The sequence below is a fragment of the Python bivittatus genome, unplaced genomic scaffold, assembly GCF_059951505.1.
Source record: "Python bivittatus isolate LINGU-HERP-01145 unplaced genomic scaffold, Pbiv_v1 ctg000700_np1212, whole genome shotgun sequence".
In the NCBI taxonomy this organism is placed as follows: domain Eukaryota; kingdom Metazoa; phylum Chordata; class Lepidosauria; order Squamata; family Pythonidae; genus Python; species Python bivittatus.
The window spans coordinates 7,348,493-7,367,225 of NW_028277098.1; the positions used below are offsets into that span (position 1 = coordinate 7,348,493).

At 35.4% G+C, this 18,733-nt stretch overlaps 1 protein-coding gene across 1 annotated transcript in view; it reads left to right on the top strand.

Moving 5' to 3' along the window:
* XPR1 (xenotropic and polytropic retrovirus receptor 1) overlaps nt 1–18,733 on the top strand; it is a 99,634-nt gene that overhangs the window by 44,938 nt on the left and 35,963 nt on the right. Inside the window, exons 3-8 of the mRNA XM_088153466.1 lie at nt 2,502–2,603; nt 5,312–5,535; nt 8,002–8,151; nt 8,600–8,683; nt 9,787–9,868; nt 17,661–17,848. Of these exons, the coding sequence (XP_088009592.1) occupies nt 2,502–2,603; nt 5,312–5,535; nt 8,002–8,151; nt 8,600–8,683; nt 9,787–9,868; nt 17,661–17,848 (830 nt within the window). The remainder of the gene's footprint in view (nt 1–2,501; nt 2,604–5,311; nt 5,536–8,001; nt 8,152–8,599; nt 8,684–9,786; nt 9,869–17,660; nt 17,849–18,733) is intronic.

The window sequence follows — 18,733 nt, forward strand, 5'->3', positions numbered from 1 at the left end:
TGCTGGAGAATCTAGAATGCCACAGCTCAACTCTCAGAAGGTTATCTGCCAGCTCCTGTTTAGTTCTGTGTTATATACTTTGTATAACCATTAAAAACAAATAGGCAGATTTGGTTCAGTTGGCCAATTAACTAGGAGTCCCCTCCAGAACTCAGGTTAGAAGAGATCAGCTTTTTTCAGCTTGATATTCTCTCAGATGTCTTAGAACTGCAATCTTTCTCCATCTGTTGGAATTGGTAGATCCTTTAGAACTGCCCACTTGCATTTCAGAGCTTAACTGAGAGCCTGGGGCTGCAAGAGAGTTTGGCTACTGTCCATTTTCCATCCTGTTCCTCCATCCTTCTCTCTTTGAACAAAAACTTCCATTTCTAGCAGTTCTCTGAAGGGCTAATTTAGGGTTCTCGCCTACCAGTAGTTTGTTTAGGTTTAAAATTACAGAAACTGTCATTGTGTCTTCTTGTTTGTGTGAGCTTTCTGTGAAATCATTTGTGATGTTGCAAAATGATAACAGATCTTTTAAAAATAATTTTGTACTGTGTATCTCTCTCTTTTTTCAATAATGCTGACACAGAAAAGTTTGTTTGTTTTTTTAAGTGGTTTATATGCTCTGGTTACATCCAGGCTGGATGATTGAAGCATGTTCTGTTTAGGGGATTCTTTTAAGATGGGTTAAAGTACTTCAGAGGATACCAAATATTACATCAAGAACAATATTAGGGATTATGTATGTGGAAGTACTGCAATTTTTCAGTATTTGTCACTCTGCTTGTCTTTTTCTCAGTGTAATTTAAATTATCCATCAGTGTTCCCCCAATCAGGGTGCCTTATAGAAATCTCCTACAGTTCTCATCAGTAATTATGCTGGCTAGGAATTCTGACCATTGAAGTTCACTCTTTCTGGTTTGGGAAAGGCTGGTGTGGGTATGACCTTTAGACCCTGAATGTTTTGAGATCAGCTTATCGGAAGGATTGCCTGCATCCATTAGAGTCTGCCTGGGCTTTACAATTAATAAATGAGGTCCTGCTCTTTGACCCATTGATAAAGAAAGATTTGCAAGATTTCTTTGTAGTCATAGACTATGCCTTCTCCACTCAAAAGTAAAGAGAGTTGTTGCTTTGAAAATTCTAAATATACATTTATCTATTTATTTCATTGTACTTGTTACTAATTGCTCTGATAAATTCTTAATGCTAGTCTTTTTAAAGTGTGTATAATATGGCTTTAAACTGATGGTATATATTATGTTTTATGATTATTTGAAATACTGTACATTTTCTTGAGAGGGAAGCATAATCATGCTTAAAATATTGTTTATTCATTGATTAGGCAGCAGTCTTAATTTGTCTGGGAGTAGGTTCCTTTAAACACAGTAGAACTTACTCCTGAGTATACATCCATAATATTGCATAAATTGTGAATTCTTGCAGTGGCAGATCTAGTGGCAATAAATCAGAGGTCCTGGTTTAGAGATTTGTTATCAGTTACAGAGAAATCTATATCTTGCTAGTTACAGAGAATCTATATTTTGCTAGTTAAGGTGCCCTAGTTAAATATTAAGTAGCATAGCATCCATTTTATCAAAATGTTTAAGGCCTTTCAGTATACATCAAGTTTATTTTTACTCTATGAACAAGTTTTACACTGCTATCGCAAAAGTTATATAAAGTAAACTTAGTTTGGCCACACCTTGCTTCCTACTGTATGAGATGTTTGCAATAATAACTTAATCAGATTTGTGTAGTTTTTAAAATTTCCCTGGAAAATAAATTGTAAAGCACATCCAAAACAGCTTAATCATGTCTTTGAAATGTACATGTTTATAAAATATCTCTGTGTTTTATTGTGCATAGATACAGTAATACACATGGAGATTACCCTTTGTATGTTTAATAAATGCTTAGATTGAGACAGGCTTTATAAATTTAAGCAACAAGTTATGGTACTGTTCTGATTTCTTATTAAGCCTGCCATAGTTTGCCATTGTATGATTGTGACAATAGAAAAACCCTTGAACAATTTTCTAAGTAAATTCAAATCTGTTAAATATAGCCAGGGTATTTATTCTAATAAAAACAATTAATTTACAGGATAAAAAGAAAGGGAATACAATCCCCATCCATTAGAGTGGTTAGCTCAGTAATAAACTATAGTTTGTGCTTCTTTTGACAGGTTTTCTGGTCTCTGTTATTAAACAAATAAAGGGGGAAATTCTGCTATAATAATTCTTGTGTGCCTGACCCCTTGCTTTGTCATGGGTACCTGTTAAATGGTGGTAATAGAAAAACTAAGAGAAATATTTATTGAAATTTCAAGGCATTTTTTTTTCTTCAGGGAGTCTTGTGATTTTATTTTCCTTGACAATGTTGTTTGTTTCCAAGAAATGGCTTGCCTCCATGGAAAAGGTTCCATGGATACTAATTGAGAAAACTAAGATTAAAATCAGAATAGATTTTAATGTTCTAAGTCCTCTTACAAATTCTATTTTTTTTTCTTTCCCCAGTCACTGATGAAGATACAGTAAAGAGATATTTTGCCAAGTTTGAAGAAAAGTTTTTTCAAACTTGTGAGAAAGAGCTTGCCAAAATCAACACATTTTATTCAGGTAAGAAGTCTTTTGGACCATCAGATTCCTAAGAGCCCTATGTCATATCAAAGCTAGGTGCCATGTTCTGCAGTAGTTCCTCTTATCTTACCCTATTTCAGAAGCTCCTTTTACTCTGCCAGGAACAAGATAAGAATATACAGCTTTGGTCAGTAAAAGAAACTAGGCCCATAATCCTACCTTGTTTAACCAAAGCATATTTTAAATTAACCAGAATTCTCCTAAAGTAGAATATTATCATGTATTTAGTTTAAAAGTGAATTTCTGATTAGCTCTCAGCTATCCTAGAAGGGGGATGAGGAATAGCTGCACCTCAAGAATCATGTTTCTAATACTAAAGAATTGTTTTAGTGTTATATCTTAAAAAATGCTATATTGTGCATCTACTGACAATGCTAAGTTCTTTTTTTATGGGTACCCATCATGTGAAATAATAATTATAATATGCCTAAAGTAATTGTTTATGGCATATACTTTCTTGGATTGCAATCTTTTTTATCAGATACATAAAGTGTCCCTCGAGTTACAATCATGTATTTATTCATGGATGGTAAAGAGATGGAGTAAATGTAAATAGTGAAATCAAAGGAAATTGCAAAATGTAATAATCTCTTTTTAAAAAAGAGCTATTCATAAAATAGTGATAATGCAGACATTCTTATATATAATATCCCTGTTTAACCCACAGGTCAGAAGGTAGCATTGAAACTCTCAACTTTGAGGCTTTGATGCCTCAGATATTAACACTTTAGGCTCAGTGATAAAGTGTTTTAGGAAATTAAAATATCTTTGCATTAATTTTTCAGCAATGCTTCTGATGTTCAATTTGTGCCTGTTTATCCTTTTGGATGGTCTGTTTTTCCATGTGGAAGTGCAGTAGACCATTGTTGATAAACAATGGCATATAACACCTTGGAAAGTATATGAATTCCTGAGATTGCGGATGACATTATTAAGTCATGAAACAATTTTGTCAAAGGAGACATAGCCTAAAGTTAGCATCTTGTTAACTAGATCAGATGCTAGATCTGATACCTGTACCTATATCTGCTGCAGTTTTTTTTCCTGGTATATACCTGTAATAGTTTTGGAACTATGATAGGACATACGGACCGATCATCCAGATTTTATGAGAGACAATTGCCATTGTTTGGAATGAATTATAGGTCAGTGATGATACAGTTGAATAATTTTAGTTGGAAACCATAGATGACAACAAGTGAAATAAATTATACATCTAAATCATAAATAAATATTTGATAGCTTTTTATTTTTTTATTATTTTGTAGTAGATTAGTCTTGAATACCAGTTTGGTTTTATTGATGGGGTTAGTACTATCCTCTTTGAAATGCTTGCTTTAAATCTTAAAATTGTGAGCGACTAAGTATGCTTTAGGGAAGTGAACATTCATCAATCCAGGAGAAGAATGTTCTAGAAAACTCTGGAATGTTCCAATTTCCTCTGGCATGGCAGCAAAATTCCTTCTGGACCTTGATCTTTTGGGGGTGGTTCGGTGGTTTTCAGAAGTAACTTTCCCAAACTAGAAGAGGTTCTAGGTGTTCCAGATGAAATTGGCTTATTTTAGGGCCATATCACCCCAGAAGACCTTGTGCTTGTTCCAGTTTGGAGGATTTACTTTCAGAAACCACCAAACCACATCAGAATATCATGGCCTAGAGGAAAACAGAATGTATTTGAATTCTCTTGAATACTTCATTCCAGGACAGATTTTGTACATATGTAGTCCGTTTCATAGGGTTTAGCTGTAGATAGTAAAAGCTGTAATATTTTCTTCATGGAAAGAAGTTCTAAGTACAACTAGTGGTCAGTAGGTTTTTAATATAAATAAATGCTTATAAGTGGACTGCAGTGTTATATTTTGGCATCAGGAAAATTAATTTCTTTTGTGAACTAGGCTTTGGATGACAATGAGTGAAAGTCAGTTCTTACTTTCTGACCCCTTTTCAAGGAGAAACATTAAAAACTTAGGAGTTATCATGGTATCAGACAGATACGTTTTAATTATATTGTCATTTAAAGTTGTACAGGTAGTCCTTGACTTACGACCACAATAGGGACCAGAAAATTCATTGTTCAGTGATGTGGTTGTTAAGTGAGGCATCATATGACAGCACCCAATTTTACTATATTTTTTGCAGTGGTTGTTAAATGAATCATGTGGTTCCCCATTGATTTTGCTTGTTGGAAGCTGGCTTGGAAGGTTGCAAATGGTGATCATGTAATCCCGGACACTGCAACCATCGTAAATACATGCTGGTTGCCAAGTGTCTGAATTTTGATCACATGAATGCGGGGATACTGTGAAGGTCATAAGTGTGAGGACTAGTCACAAGTCACTTTTTTCAGTACCGCCATAACTTTGAATGGTTGCTAAACAAATGGTCGTAAGTCAAGGACTACCTGTATGTTTACAAGATTCTTAATGAGGGACACTTGCATTATGAGTTATGAATTAGTTATTCCCATCCCCATTGTAGTTAAATGAACTACAGCCCCCCATCATCTTGCAGGGAAAAAAAGAATCAAATGACAACTGGATTCTTTTTATTATTATTTATCCATATGTGCTGTAATACACCATGGCTGTGTACCCGCTCCTTCAGGAGAAGAGCAACATGATCCATGTTATTTATGTTGAGCTTATTTAATATAATATATAAACATATTCTGTATTTTCATTCCATAGAAAAACTGGCAGAAGCTCAGCGCAGATTTGCTACACTACAGAATGAATTGCAGTCAACTTTGGATGCACAAAAGGAAACCAGTGGTCTTACTACCCTGCGACAACGTAAAAAGCCAGTCTTCCATCTGTCTCATGAGGAACGAGTTCAGCATAGGAACATCAAAGACCTGAAACTGGCCTTCAGTGAGTTCTACCTCAGCCTCATCTTACTGCAGAATTATCAGGTATGGATCATATCATTAAAGGATGTTTCTAGTGATTAAGATGGAATTAATCTTGATTAGACTGTGATTTGCTGGAATTTTTGTATTCCAGATGGTCTTTAATCTGGTTCAACATATAGCTATTGGATAAGATTTAATTAGTTCAGATTCTGCTTTACTTTATAGCTTGTATTGTTATGAATGAGCTGCAGATGTATATGAAGAGCTTGAGTCCATAATTAATTTCCAACATGCCATTTCACCTTTTAGACCAGGTTCAGATAAGCTTTCAATGGGCATGCTTTAAACTTACCTGATGGCTAGCAAAATATTCTTTTGTTTCCCACAAATATATGAAAAATCAGATGTTAGGTTATTTATTGCCTAATTTTTCAGATACTGTCTGGAATAATAAAGAAGTAAATGGGGCTGCATGCATCTTTTAGCCATAGATTGCCACATTCTGGTGTAGACACAGGAACATATGCATTGCCACAAAAACCTTGTAAAGGGTATGAAAATCATGTCATTGCAGATAGTGGAATGTCTCTTCCTAACAATGATAGATGTGGTCCCTACTGCACACTGGAAATTTCTCTGAATTAAAGAGATGGACTTGCTACCTATAGACCTTCATTTATATAAATAGTTAATTTGTTCTTTATCCTCTGGCACTGGTTAGTTACTACATCCTTATTTGACAAATAGGAAAAACTTTTCAATAGTCTTCAAATAAATACCCTGGACAGAAAGAGGTTGGGGAGAAGCTCTGTGATCTTTATGTCTGGTAATATTCCATACTATATGGATTGCTTGGGAAGCAGTTACTTTTTAAATTTCTCCTCTGACTGCATTCCTAGAAGTTGAATATTTTTTATGATTAACTCTTTATTGCTCAAAATCTGCAGTTGGAGTAGCAAGTTTCTGGCAAGAATTCAACAGTGTGAGGTAGTAATAGGCTTGTCAAACACTTCAGCTCGCTGAGGTTTGTCAGAAGCTGTAATTATTCCCAGAGCAACTAAAATTATTCAAGCCAGAAAGAAAATCTATGCCTGAAATCATGACTTCATTTTTTTTCATTTAGCTTGTGAACAAGGTATAGCTCTCGTGGGAGCAGGGAGGCAGAATGCTGGGCTTTTTCAAGAGAGAATAATTAAAATTTCTTATTAAAGATAATATAGATCATTAATATATTGGTTTCCTGTTCCCATCTCCAGATCGTTTCCTTGCCTTTCCATCCTACTGAGTTCCATTATGAAACCACTCCAGGCATAATTTAATTGAAAATAATTTCAGTAGAGCTGTTGTAACCTTTCCCATAGGCACCATATTTTGATGCTGTTTTGTTTTGTTTCAGATTTGGAACTGATATTACCAACCTAGCCTAAATGGGATAACTTTCCAAATAAATTATCTTTTGGATGTCTAGTTTATAAGGAACCTTTAACCCCCCCCCCCCATTTTATATGATTTTTCCCTCTTTTTTTTTTTTTTTTTAAATTTAGATTGGTTTTGTGAATATTTTTTTCTCTTTACCATATAGTGCTTTTATATAACAGGTTATGCTTCTTTTTTAAACTATATAATTTTTATATTATAGTAATAGAATGATATGGTTTTATTGCTATTTAGTTTATATATCATGTCATGAACTATTAAGGATTTTTCTTTAATTGTACTCCTTTTGAAGCTTAAATAAAAAAGATAAAAGCATACACAACACACACACATAGATATCTTTAAAATAAATTACACCGTTAAAATAAATTACACTTTTCCATCTCTCTGATGATTTAATGCAATATGATGCAATATAACATGAAATATAATATGCCACAGCCTTAAAATAACATAACAGATTTTTCTACCAGTATTTTAACTCATTCCCATGTACTACAATGAATTAAAAACAAGTGAAAATTTGCATATCTTAATATTTAATTCTTTATTTGCTTTTTCTGATAATCCAATGACTTTCTTTTTTAAATATTCACTTCCTGCAATAATGATTATTCCCAGTAAACGGTACTTTATATGCCAAGTGTTCGTCAGCTTGGTTTCTAATCCTGTGTTTTTGTCTGTATGAAGTGTGGAGTTGCTGTTAGTAACTATAATCAATTTTATGCATCTGAGATTATGTATAAAACTGAAAGACAACCAAATATGGGATACAGGCAAACTTCAGCTCTGGCATTTTAATTTAAAAATGCAATTTACAAGATGAGGTTATATTGCAGCAATATCCTATGAGAGAATATATGATTTTTCAAAGCTGATCTTTCGTTAATTTTTAAAGCAAAAAAGGACTGGCTTTATTAGCATGGATAGAAAAATGTAAAACATGTTTGTTTAAAAACAATGGGAAAGATTTTGTAGTTTCTTCCTGCTGACATTTATTACCCTTCCCAGTTCCCTGATATCAAACAAAAGAGAAATATGCACAGACATCAAGAAAATAACATGGTTGTGTTTTTTCTTTACCTTTAGAATCTAAATTTCACAGGGTTCCGTAAGATTTTGAAGAAACATGATAAGATCCTGGAGACACCACGAGGTGCAGATTGGAGAGTGGCTCATGTTGAAGTGGCTCCTTTCTATACTTGCAAGAAAATCAACCAGCTCATCTCTGAAACAGAGGTAGAGTATATTGTGTAAGGGGTGGCTCTGGAATATCCTATTTTCCTCTTCCAAAATGGACCAGCAGTGGTTCATGTTACAGTATTTCCAGAAATGAACTGCCCAGACTACTATTGACTACTTCTGTTTCTAACTAGTCCACCTGGAAATACACATATCCCTCAGAAAACATTTAAATCAACCCATTCCAGGAGAATGAAATAGTATGTTTATGAGCCAGGTTGTTCCAATGCTAATATGACAGATTTTTATTTATAACTGTGTAGGAATTGAAATCCTACTAATTAAAGTGATTTTTGATACATTTTAAAATAAGCTTTTGAACTTTTAGTGCCTCTTTCATCTGTGATGGGATAACTGCATATTCTGCTATATCACTTTTGTAAATATGCGTGCCTTAATTTTTTTAAAAAAATATTAGTTTCTTTTTATCTATTTGTTTTTTTAGACAGTAGTAACCAATGAGTTGGAAGATGGAGACCGACAGAAGGCCATGAAACGATTACGTGTCCCACCACTAGGGGCAGCACAGGTGATGGAAATATAAGAAGTGCTTCACTATATTTCATCTGATAGATGGACACTCATTGAAGAGATGACATCAACTCCATATCTTCAGTTATCTTTAACTTTTTACTTTGTAACTTTCACTTCAAAAATCTTGTTAATTGAGAGTACATTAATGTGTAGAATAGAAAGAATGCTAGAATAAAAAAGTGCATATGTGTTCAACTCAGTCCTGTAATTCATTCCAGTTCCAGTTAATTATTTTGTTATTTTCCTCTGCTATTTATTCCCATGAAAACTCATAGGCAAAGAGCTCTGTAAAACAGCAACAGTAAGAGAGCAACAGAGGGTTTTGTATAGCTAAGTAATTCTTAGAGATTTCGATCATTCATTCTAAGACATAAGCAAAATATTCCTTCAGGCCATGGATTTTTTTTATGTCTGCTGAGGCCAGTTGAGCCTGATTCCTTGTCTAACACTGCTTCCCTTTCCCAATCAGCATTGTCTTAATCACCCAATTGCTGCTTTGATTTTGATTAGATACTGGCCCTAGCACCATTCCAGCTGCTACTCGGCTTCTCCATTCAAGAAAGGCTTTTCAGTAGTAGCATTGACACAATCATTCACGAGAGCTAAATGGTTTCTTGACATTAAACAATTGCCATGTTTTATCAACAGCAGTACTAGGCATCAAATGCTATGCATAGCATTGTCAGAACTAAAACATGATATATGCCTCAAGCCAGTCAGAACTGAGCAATTACATGATGCTTATCCCATTCAACACTGATACTGCCATAGAAGGAGAAGTGACTGTTGGTTGCAGTTACTCCATACTAATGAAATCTTTATAGTAATGGAGTATCACTAGTATTATCCTAAGGCCCACACAAGTCTGGCAGTGACCTGAACTATTTAATTATCTCCCTGGTGTTATAAAAAGCTCTTTTGACCGCTCTTGCTTATGTATTGCTGCTGCTTACATCCATGTACAAGGGATTCAGTCATTGGCTTGCCTGCATCTTAACTCAAACTTATATATCAATAAGTTTCATTATGTCAGTGAAAGACTTTTATAATCTTATAAGGATATTAAAAATGAACAAAAATGTTCTGTTCTCTCTGCAGCCGGCACCAGCATGGACTACTTTCAGGGTTGGGTTATTCTGTGGAATATTCATTGTGCTGAATATCACCCTCATACTTTCAGGTTAGTTTTTAATAGTAAACTTGACTTGCAACTTGAATTCAGGGTTTTGGATGACTGTTTTTCTTGTAGGTTTAATGTTAGCATAGGATGAGTGAGCCAAGCTCACTTCAAAATCTAAATAAAGGTATTAAACTGACATTTTGGATAAACTTTTTTTCAGTCAGACATTATTGATCCTGTAGAAACAGTGAAACTGAGTTCTTCCATAATACTCAGCTGTTTTCATACATCAAGTGTAAATTAGTCTTAAGCCTTGCAATACTCTAATCTCTTTAAATGAATTTGACAATCCTCCATGAATAAAGTGAATGCTTTATTGGGGTTAGGGTTGCACAGAAAATAAATATACCATTTAGTTTTAATAATTAACTATTAAGATATCAAACTAAATTATCATAGAGCCTTATAACTTTATAAACTTATAATAATTAATTTTAAATTCATATTTTTATATGAATTTGTTTATTTTTGCATAATTCCTGAAATCTCTTTTTTATTTATTTTATTCTGAAGATAGCTGTTCTTATTCACCAGAGTTAGGGGAAAAAAAAGAAAAAGTTATCCTTGCCTTAAATCAGTTTTTCTTAAACTGTTCTTAAATGCTATAGCTTGCAAAACACTGGCAGGCTGAAAGTTGCTTTTGTTGTTCTCTCTCGTATGGAAGCCACGCTAAAATAACAATCACAGCCCTAATTTCCCCTCCTCTCCTCTCCTCTCCTGTCCTCTCCTGTCCTCTCCTGTCCTCTCCTGTCCTCTCCTCTCCTGTCCTCTCCTGTCCTCTCCTCTCCTCTCCATCATGTCAGATGATTAGAGCTTTGCATAGAAGTCTAATGCCCTCCAGGCATAATTTCTTCTCCTTTGAAAGGGGAAAAAACAATGTGTTTTAAAAAATGCCCTCTGGAAGTGGCATTGCTGTGCATCCAGTATTTTTTTGCATCAAACTGGCAAGCCGCCTTAGAAAGATGTGACCATCCATTTTCTTGTGACCTCCTTAAAGGTTGCAACCCATACTTTGGGGGGGAAAAAGTCATAAAAGGAAACATAAATTTTATTTTAGGGTTAGAGTTTATGATTTTTAAAAAATTAGCAGACACACAGAGGTAAAGAAAGATAGACACAAACAGAGGAAGAGATGGGATATAGGCAGGACCACTGCAAGCAGGTGTGCAAGTTGTACTCTGCACAAAGATGCCATGACACGGGGGAGGGGGGTACCAGATGGACATTGTAGAAGGAGCATCAATGAAAAGGGATGGAGGGCAGATTAATTCAACTTCTGTTCCCTGAGTAGAAAGACACCGGAAAGCACTAGAGAATGTTAGGTGGTGGGAGAAAAGGGTAACTTGTGCCACCCCCACCTCTTCCTGGCCTTTCCACACGCTTCACAGTACCATCACTGGTGCCAGCAGGAGGACACGAAAGAAGTGGAGTGGTGGATGGGGCCTGCTGCACAGGCTGTGTGGCCCAGGCAGTGGAGGAGGCAGGGCTGCTGAGGGACGGCAAAAAAACCTTTTGCACAAAGGCACTTTACAGGTTGGCAGTGGCCCTGGGTAAAGGATGCAGATAGAGGTATCAACACAGTAAAGAAATTGGATGTTCAGTGTACTTTTCTTAAAGCAGTAATTCAGTTTTTGGATAACCACGTGTTCAATTTCCTCTCTGTGAATGAGCTTTTAAAATACTTTTTAATTTATCTTTTCATACTATGTGATTTGCTTATTTCAGTTCTGGGTGTTCTTAGAACAAACTCTGTGTTCGTATTCAATTGCTAATTTGAAAGTGGAAAACACAAGCGTTCTGATGGGAGAGAGGATATTGTAGTCTAAATGAGGCTTGCAGTAGCATAATCTCATTCCTAAACAGCTTTGCAAAATTTGGTTGTGAATAGTGGAGTGGGAGTGGCATTTGGATACTCTAGTCCAGTCCAGCGTTATAGTACAGTAAACTCAGTTCAACAGAGTAATGGGGGAGAGCAATGCCCATTACAGTCAAATGCCTGTTAAAAGGTGATTGAGATTTTGCCCATACATAAAATCCTTGTAATATATGTTAAATGTATAAAACGTGTGTAAAGTTAATGAACATTATCCACACTGATTTGCCAAACAACAGATTATTTCATCACTTAGGGTGAAATCTGTTACCAAATTTTGTTTGTTCTGTCTGAAGCCTACAGGGTTGAGGTCCACAAAATCAAGGCCATAGTCATAGACCTGTTATAAAAACAAATAAAATAAAATAAAATGGCTAGTATTGAAATCGGTGGTCATAATTTATGTGAGATGCCAGGATGATCTTTTCAGCTTTTCATATGCTTAAAGCAAATTCAGAAGGCTTCTACATACAGTACAGCTTTTTATAAAAGTTATGAAGCAGTGGAATAAGATGTTCTTTTAATAATGTGAATCTCTCTGAGTCAGATCTTCAGCAGTATCTTGGAAGCAAATCCTGTTGACCTAAAGAGAACACCTGCTTTCAGATGTTTGAGATCATATGGTAAAACCATTTGTCCTAGCATTTGTACAAAATTTCACACGTGGAAATAGTAGCATTTAGAAACTAGTATTTTCAAAACAGCCACCAGCAGTGAGTAATAACAGAGTGGTAGAAAGGAGGGAGAAGGGAAGCTCTTAGACAAATATGTCTGGGCTCACTCCTAAATAGTTGCATCCCAATGTTGAAAGCAACCTGTAAAGGTTGGGATCAACTGGAGAGGAGTAAGCTAAGCTGGAAAAGCAATGGCAGAGGTTCAATAAAAAGGGAACAGGCCAGCCAAACTGAGCTGTAGCTGAGTACAAAAGTAGGCAGACAGAGGAAAAATCATAAATAGCTTTCTGTGAAGTGAGAAGAGGGGAAGATTGTCCTGTCATTTCTCACACTGAGTTTTGCAAATAGCCAAGAATCTTATCGGCTAATTAGAAACTGTTGCTAGGACTCCTCAGTAAGACTTCCTGAATATCTCATGGAGGGATTTACAACGTGCCCTTCTGACCAAAGTATGTTGAACAGGCAGATTTAGCTTTGAACAGGTGGTCCCACAAGTAGCAAGAGCCAAGCAATAAGGGCTTTATAGGTAATAACCAGCACTTTGAATTGGACCTGGCAGCCAACGCACCTCCCTCAATATATGTGTTACCTAGCTATAACTGATCTTTCCCATCGGCAAGTGAGCAACTGCATTTTATAGCAGCTGAGGCTTCTGAGTTATTTTCTAGGACAGTCCCATTAGTTTATAACTGTCCAAAAGAGAGAAAAGAATATAAGCCACGTTCATGATCTAGGACAGGACATAGCTATTGTATCAGCCAACACAGAGCAAAGGCTGTTGTGGCTATGGCCTCTACCTCCTGATTTAGTAATTACCTACAAATCCAGGATGAATGGCTTTTTTTTTTTTTTTTTGGTGGCTAAGACCTGCTGGTTTTAAATCATCAATGTTTATTATGGCCCCAAACCCTAAATATGTTTTAAAATGCTATTTTGGTACCTGGGGCACAGAAAGGCAATGATAACAATAGTGGATAGATCTGTTCTTTGGGGGCGGGGGGAGTTATTTTAGGTTGTTTTGTTTTTAGTTTAAAAGTGTCCTGAGCCCATCTGAAGTAAGTTCTCTGCAATGACTCTTCTTCAGTACATTTTCATTCTTTAAAATCCAACTGCTTGCTAGTTTCCTGCATCTGATATATAGAGAAAATGTTTTTAAGGGTTGTGCATGCCTTGAAAATGTTTCTGGAGAAGTGTTTAGGACCATTGGTGAATACATGACCTCTCTGCTATTCAGGATTCCACAAGATGCTGCTACTTTAAGGGATCTACTCATTAAAATTAATATAACTATTAAAGAATTCACATCTTTTTTTCACGCTTATGCAGAAACCTGGAAGTGGACTGTTTTAATGAACAGCAGAGAAATACTGCCTGAAGCACTTCTTCTGAATCATTTTTTAAGCATGCATATTTTTTCCCTTTATTCACATCTTGTGGTGTTGTTGACTAGATCATACGTTCCACTTCGCTCTCTTCATTTTAGTAAGATTTCCATTTTCCAAAGAATATTTCTGGCCATGTATAGCTTCTTTGGTTCTGCTTATTAGATATGCTGGCATCCTTTGGGACTGAATTTTTTTCCCCTATTACATGATATGCATTCTAGAAGTTTCAAATAAATACACCAAGCATTTGGATTTATTTGACTGTCTTATTGTTGATCCCATGGTTTTGGGATCTTGTTCCCATTTTGAAATCAAATGTGCCTGTGTTACGCATCTTTGGGAATTTCCCATTTCTGTTTCCCATTTCTTGTCAATGTGATCACTATTTCCATTCATTTTAAGAATATTTGTATCTCACATTAGTTCTTGATTGACCATGTAGGATTTTGGACAGAATTGCTTCCCTTTTGATTTTCTGATCATCTGTTCTAAATCTCAATCATATATAAGATATATAAAAATTTTGTCTTGGTGTCATAAACTGGCACTCACTATATATAAAAATGTTTGAAATTATATTTTTATATATAGTGAGTGCCAGGTTATGATGCAAAGACAAAATTCTTATATATTTTATATATGATTTTATGCTTTGCCTTTTTGGTCGTCTTGATTTATTTTTCTATCATGGGATTATCTTCCATATTTTGGTTAAGGAATTGAGAGAAGATAGTGTGTTCCTTGTGCCAAATTGCTACTTAGGTCTGCCACTGGGTTTGTAACTGTACTCAGAGAGGCTCATTAGAAGAGAATTTGAAGTGTTCTCAGTTCTTTTGTATTTACTAATTTATAATGATCACCATACTTACAATACCCATGCTGAACATTCTGAATATTCCTTATCTTTCCAAAGCTGAATTATATTCATGTGTCTTTCAAGGAGTTATAATTTAAGGTACTTGGCATTGTAGATCTAAAAATATACAGAAGATCAATTTTTTTCTTACTACTGTTTAAAATTTTCTGACTGAAGTAGTATTAAGTGGTTCATGGGACAAATGGTGCCAGTCATGAGAAATCTAAATGGCAGTAATCAGCTGTTTAGCAATCTTGTCACTTATACCTGCTTTTTAAAAACTGAGAAGAATAGAAATACTGTTTTTCGGAGACTCATGGAGAAATAAAAACAGCCTATAAAGGGAAATAGCAGGAGTAACTGTCCTAAGTAGCTTCTTCTACAGTCTCTTGAAAACCAAGTAAGGAAATAGAGGAAGTAGTCCTGCATCATTTAGTTCTGAATGAAAACTCTGTGGTTCTTACCCTTTAGACAGCAATCCTGTGAATGTTTGTTCAGAAGCAAATTTTAAATAGGCTCTATTACAAAGAAAATATAGATAAGATAGAAAAAAATAAAATATATTACTTTTTTTTTAAAAAAATGAATTCATAAAATAAATGAATCTAGAACAATTAGAGTCTACATAAATTAGAAAACATAGTTTTCACAAAGTTTCAAGAGCAGCTTTTTTAAGCATACTCCACTATGCTCATGTTACCATACCTAGGATACAGAATACTATTTCTGGCAAGGAAATTGCAGTTATAACCAATATTTTAAGAATTAACCTAAGGCAAAGGATCTGATAGCCTTTACCCCTTAGGATTGTTGTGAAAAGTAAAGCAAAAGATAATTGTGGGAAGCTTCTCAGTTCGTGTGTATGGTTCTCTGTATTGCATATTCATGTTTCATGAATTCTTGTCTGAACATTAGAGTATATGCAGTTTAGAGCATGTACCCCTCTGGAACTTTAGATACACTTACATGTATCTGAAATTTAGAAGTCTGCTGTATAAAATGTAGCACCATGTAATGTGTTGACCTAACCTGTCAATTGTGGAATAGGGTTCTGAAAGTTTTTATTTTTTTCATTTTCAGTTTTCCTCAAAAAACAAGTGAGTTATTTAGTACAGAACACTTTTAATGTTGAACTGTTGCTCACATACTACAGAACATCCCAATTCAGATGAATGCCACAAAATTATTCACTAAACATCATATCCTGGTGTCCTTTAGATGTTTTGGCTAACACAACCCCTTGCTATGGGCCATGATGACTGGTAGTGATAGGAATTAGGCCCAGATTGTCTACTAGATTGCATTATCACACATGACTTTCTGGAAATTGTCCAAAATTGTCAGAATAGTTAGCACAGTTATCAAGTTATTCATTATATCCTTAATTCAGATATTTCCAGGAACTATAACGTACATAGTCACTGCCAGCTGACAAAAGCAGAACAATCTGTTCCCAGTATAGCATTTTAACTATTATCCCAAACATTTTGCCTTACTTTACTTGCTAGGCTATGTGTTTGTTCTCTCAGAAATTTTTAAAATATGTTTTTAAAAATTTTTCCCAAGATCATGCTCTCTTTTTCCCCTCTTTTTTTTTTTTTTTTTACTTCTAATAGATTCACATTGTCAGTTGTCCCTTCTGTATTGCTTGCATTTGTTTTACTTTAGTACATGTTCTGTTGAACAACCCATATGCTAGCCTTCACCTAAAAAACTGCAATCAATCATTAAATCACTTTGTATGGTATATGAAATTTTGTGATTATATTATTAATACATTAAGTAAATAAATTGGGGACATTTAGTTAAAATTTATCATCAGCATGCCTAATATTCTTAAAATAATGTTACTATTATTATTGATGGCAATGAGTCCATATGGAATATGATGATATATAAATAAGGTAAGTAAATACATAAATGGTGTGAAGAAAGGGAGCAAAAAGTTTTCTTTCTCATAATGCTACAACTTGAGGTCATCAAAGAAAACAGATTATTAAGGCATTCAAAGTAGAAATGGGAGTATTTTACATAATACAGGTGTGATCTACTACCATAAGATAGTGATAGGCATTATCTTGGTTGGCTTTAAAAGAGGACAGACTATATCCATAGCAACTAATCATGTGGACTGTATGGAATCTCCAGCTCTAAAGGTAGTATCCTTCTCAATATCAACTGCTAAGGAATGTCAAAGGGAAAGAACTTTTATACCCTCCTGCTGGTGCTGGCAGTTGTGTTGAAATGGCCATATTAAGAATTTTGTTTATGCATGGCAGCTAGGACTGTATATTGTAGTAAATTGAAAAAGGAAAAGTCATGTGTGAGTCACCCTCAGGTTTCCATCTGGGTAATAAAAGTTGCTCAATATAAACATGGGTAAGGAGCATCAAATGTTAAAAGGTAAAGATGCCTTCAGGCATACTCCTGGGGACTCCATGGACACAACTATGAAGATTTCTTCCAACAGTATGGAAGTAGTTTGCCATTACTATTATCCTGGTATTCCCTGCTGGTTTGTCATCCTAGTACCAAGGCCTGCCCCTACTTACCTTCTGAATCCAGACAAGATCAGCCAGGTGTTCCTACCCGCTGAAACTTTCCATATGTTGCTGAAATATAATTCCCAGCATTCATCACAATTTCACATGTTGGGCCAGGCTGATGAAAAGTGTAGTTTAACAAATATGCAGGACAGCAGGTTCTCTGCCCTGATCAGAAAAGGAATATAACTGCTGAATAGGTTGAAATTAAGGAAGTGTGCCTTTTAAAGATAATCTGTTGCAGAATTTGGATTTTCTGGTATCACATTTCAGTACTTTTTCTTAGGCTGCTGAAAATTATAATTCTAGGCATTAAGAAAGGATTTGAGTAGTGTCATGTTTTACATGTTATTGATATTTTATATAGAAGAAGGAACATGTCCTTTGTGATAAAGAATTGCTTAGATATCTCTAGTAGGTTATCCATTGTTTATGTTTGATTTGGGTCTTTTACTTGATAGGTGTGTTTAAAATGAAAGAATCGAACGTGTGGCCACTGATAAGGATCTATCGAGGTGGCTTTCTTCTGATAGAATTCCTTTTTCTCCTTGGCATTAACACGTATGGCTGGAGGCAAGCTGGAGTGAATCATGTTCTTATCTTTGAACTCAATCCCCGCAGTAATTTGTCCCATCAGCATCTTTTTGAGGTAAGTTCTATAATCTGAAGAGAGTTGAAATGCCTTAATAGGTGATAGAATACATTTGCTTATTTTTATTTGATAAAGCTGTAGCCTAGACAAGGAGAAATTGTTGAAGCTAAATAATAATGATGTTACAGTTCTTTAAAATAAGTATCATAGGTATGTACTTCATCTGTTTTATCAGGAATATGCCTACAGTGGGGCAAAAAAGTATTTAGTCAGCCACCAATTGTGCAAGTTCTCCCACTTAAAAAGATGAGAGAGGCCTGTAATTTTCATCATAGGTATACCTCAACTATGAGAGACAAAATGGGGGGAAAAATCCAGAAAATCACATTGTCTGATTTTTAAAGAATTTGCAAATCATGGTGGAAAATAAGTATTTGGTCAATATCAAAAGTTCATCTCAATACTTTGTTATATATCCTTTGTTGTCAATGACAGAGGTCAAACATTTTCTGTAAGTCTTCACAAGGTTTTCACACACTGTTGCTGGTATTTTGGCCCATTCCTCCATGCAGATCTCCTCTAGAGCAGTGATGTTTTGGGGCTGTCGCTGGGCAACACGGACTTTCAACTCCCTCCAAAGGTTTTCCATGAGGTTGAGATCTGGAGACTGGCTAGGCCACTCCAGGACCTTGAAATGCTTCTTACGAAGCCACTCCTTCGTTGCCCGGGCGGTGTGTTTGGGATCATTGTCATGCTGAAAGACCCAGCCATGTTTCATCTTCAATGCCCTTGCTGATGGAAGGAGGTGTTCACTCAAAATCTCACAATACATGGCCCCATACATTCTTTCCTTTACACGGATCAGTCGTCCTGGTCCCTTTGCAGAAAAACAGCCCCAAAGCATGATGTTTCCACCCCCATGCTTCACAGTAGGTATGGTGT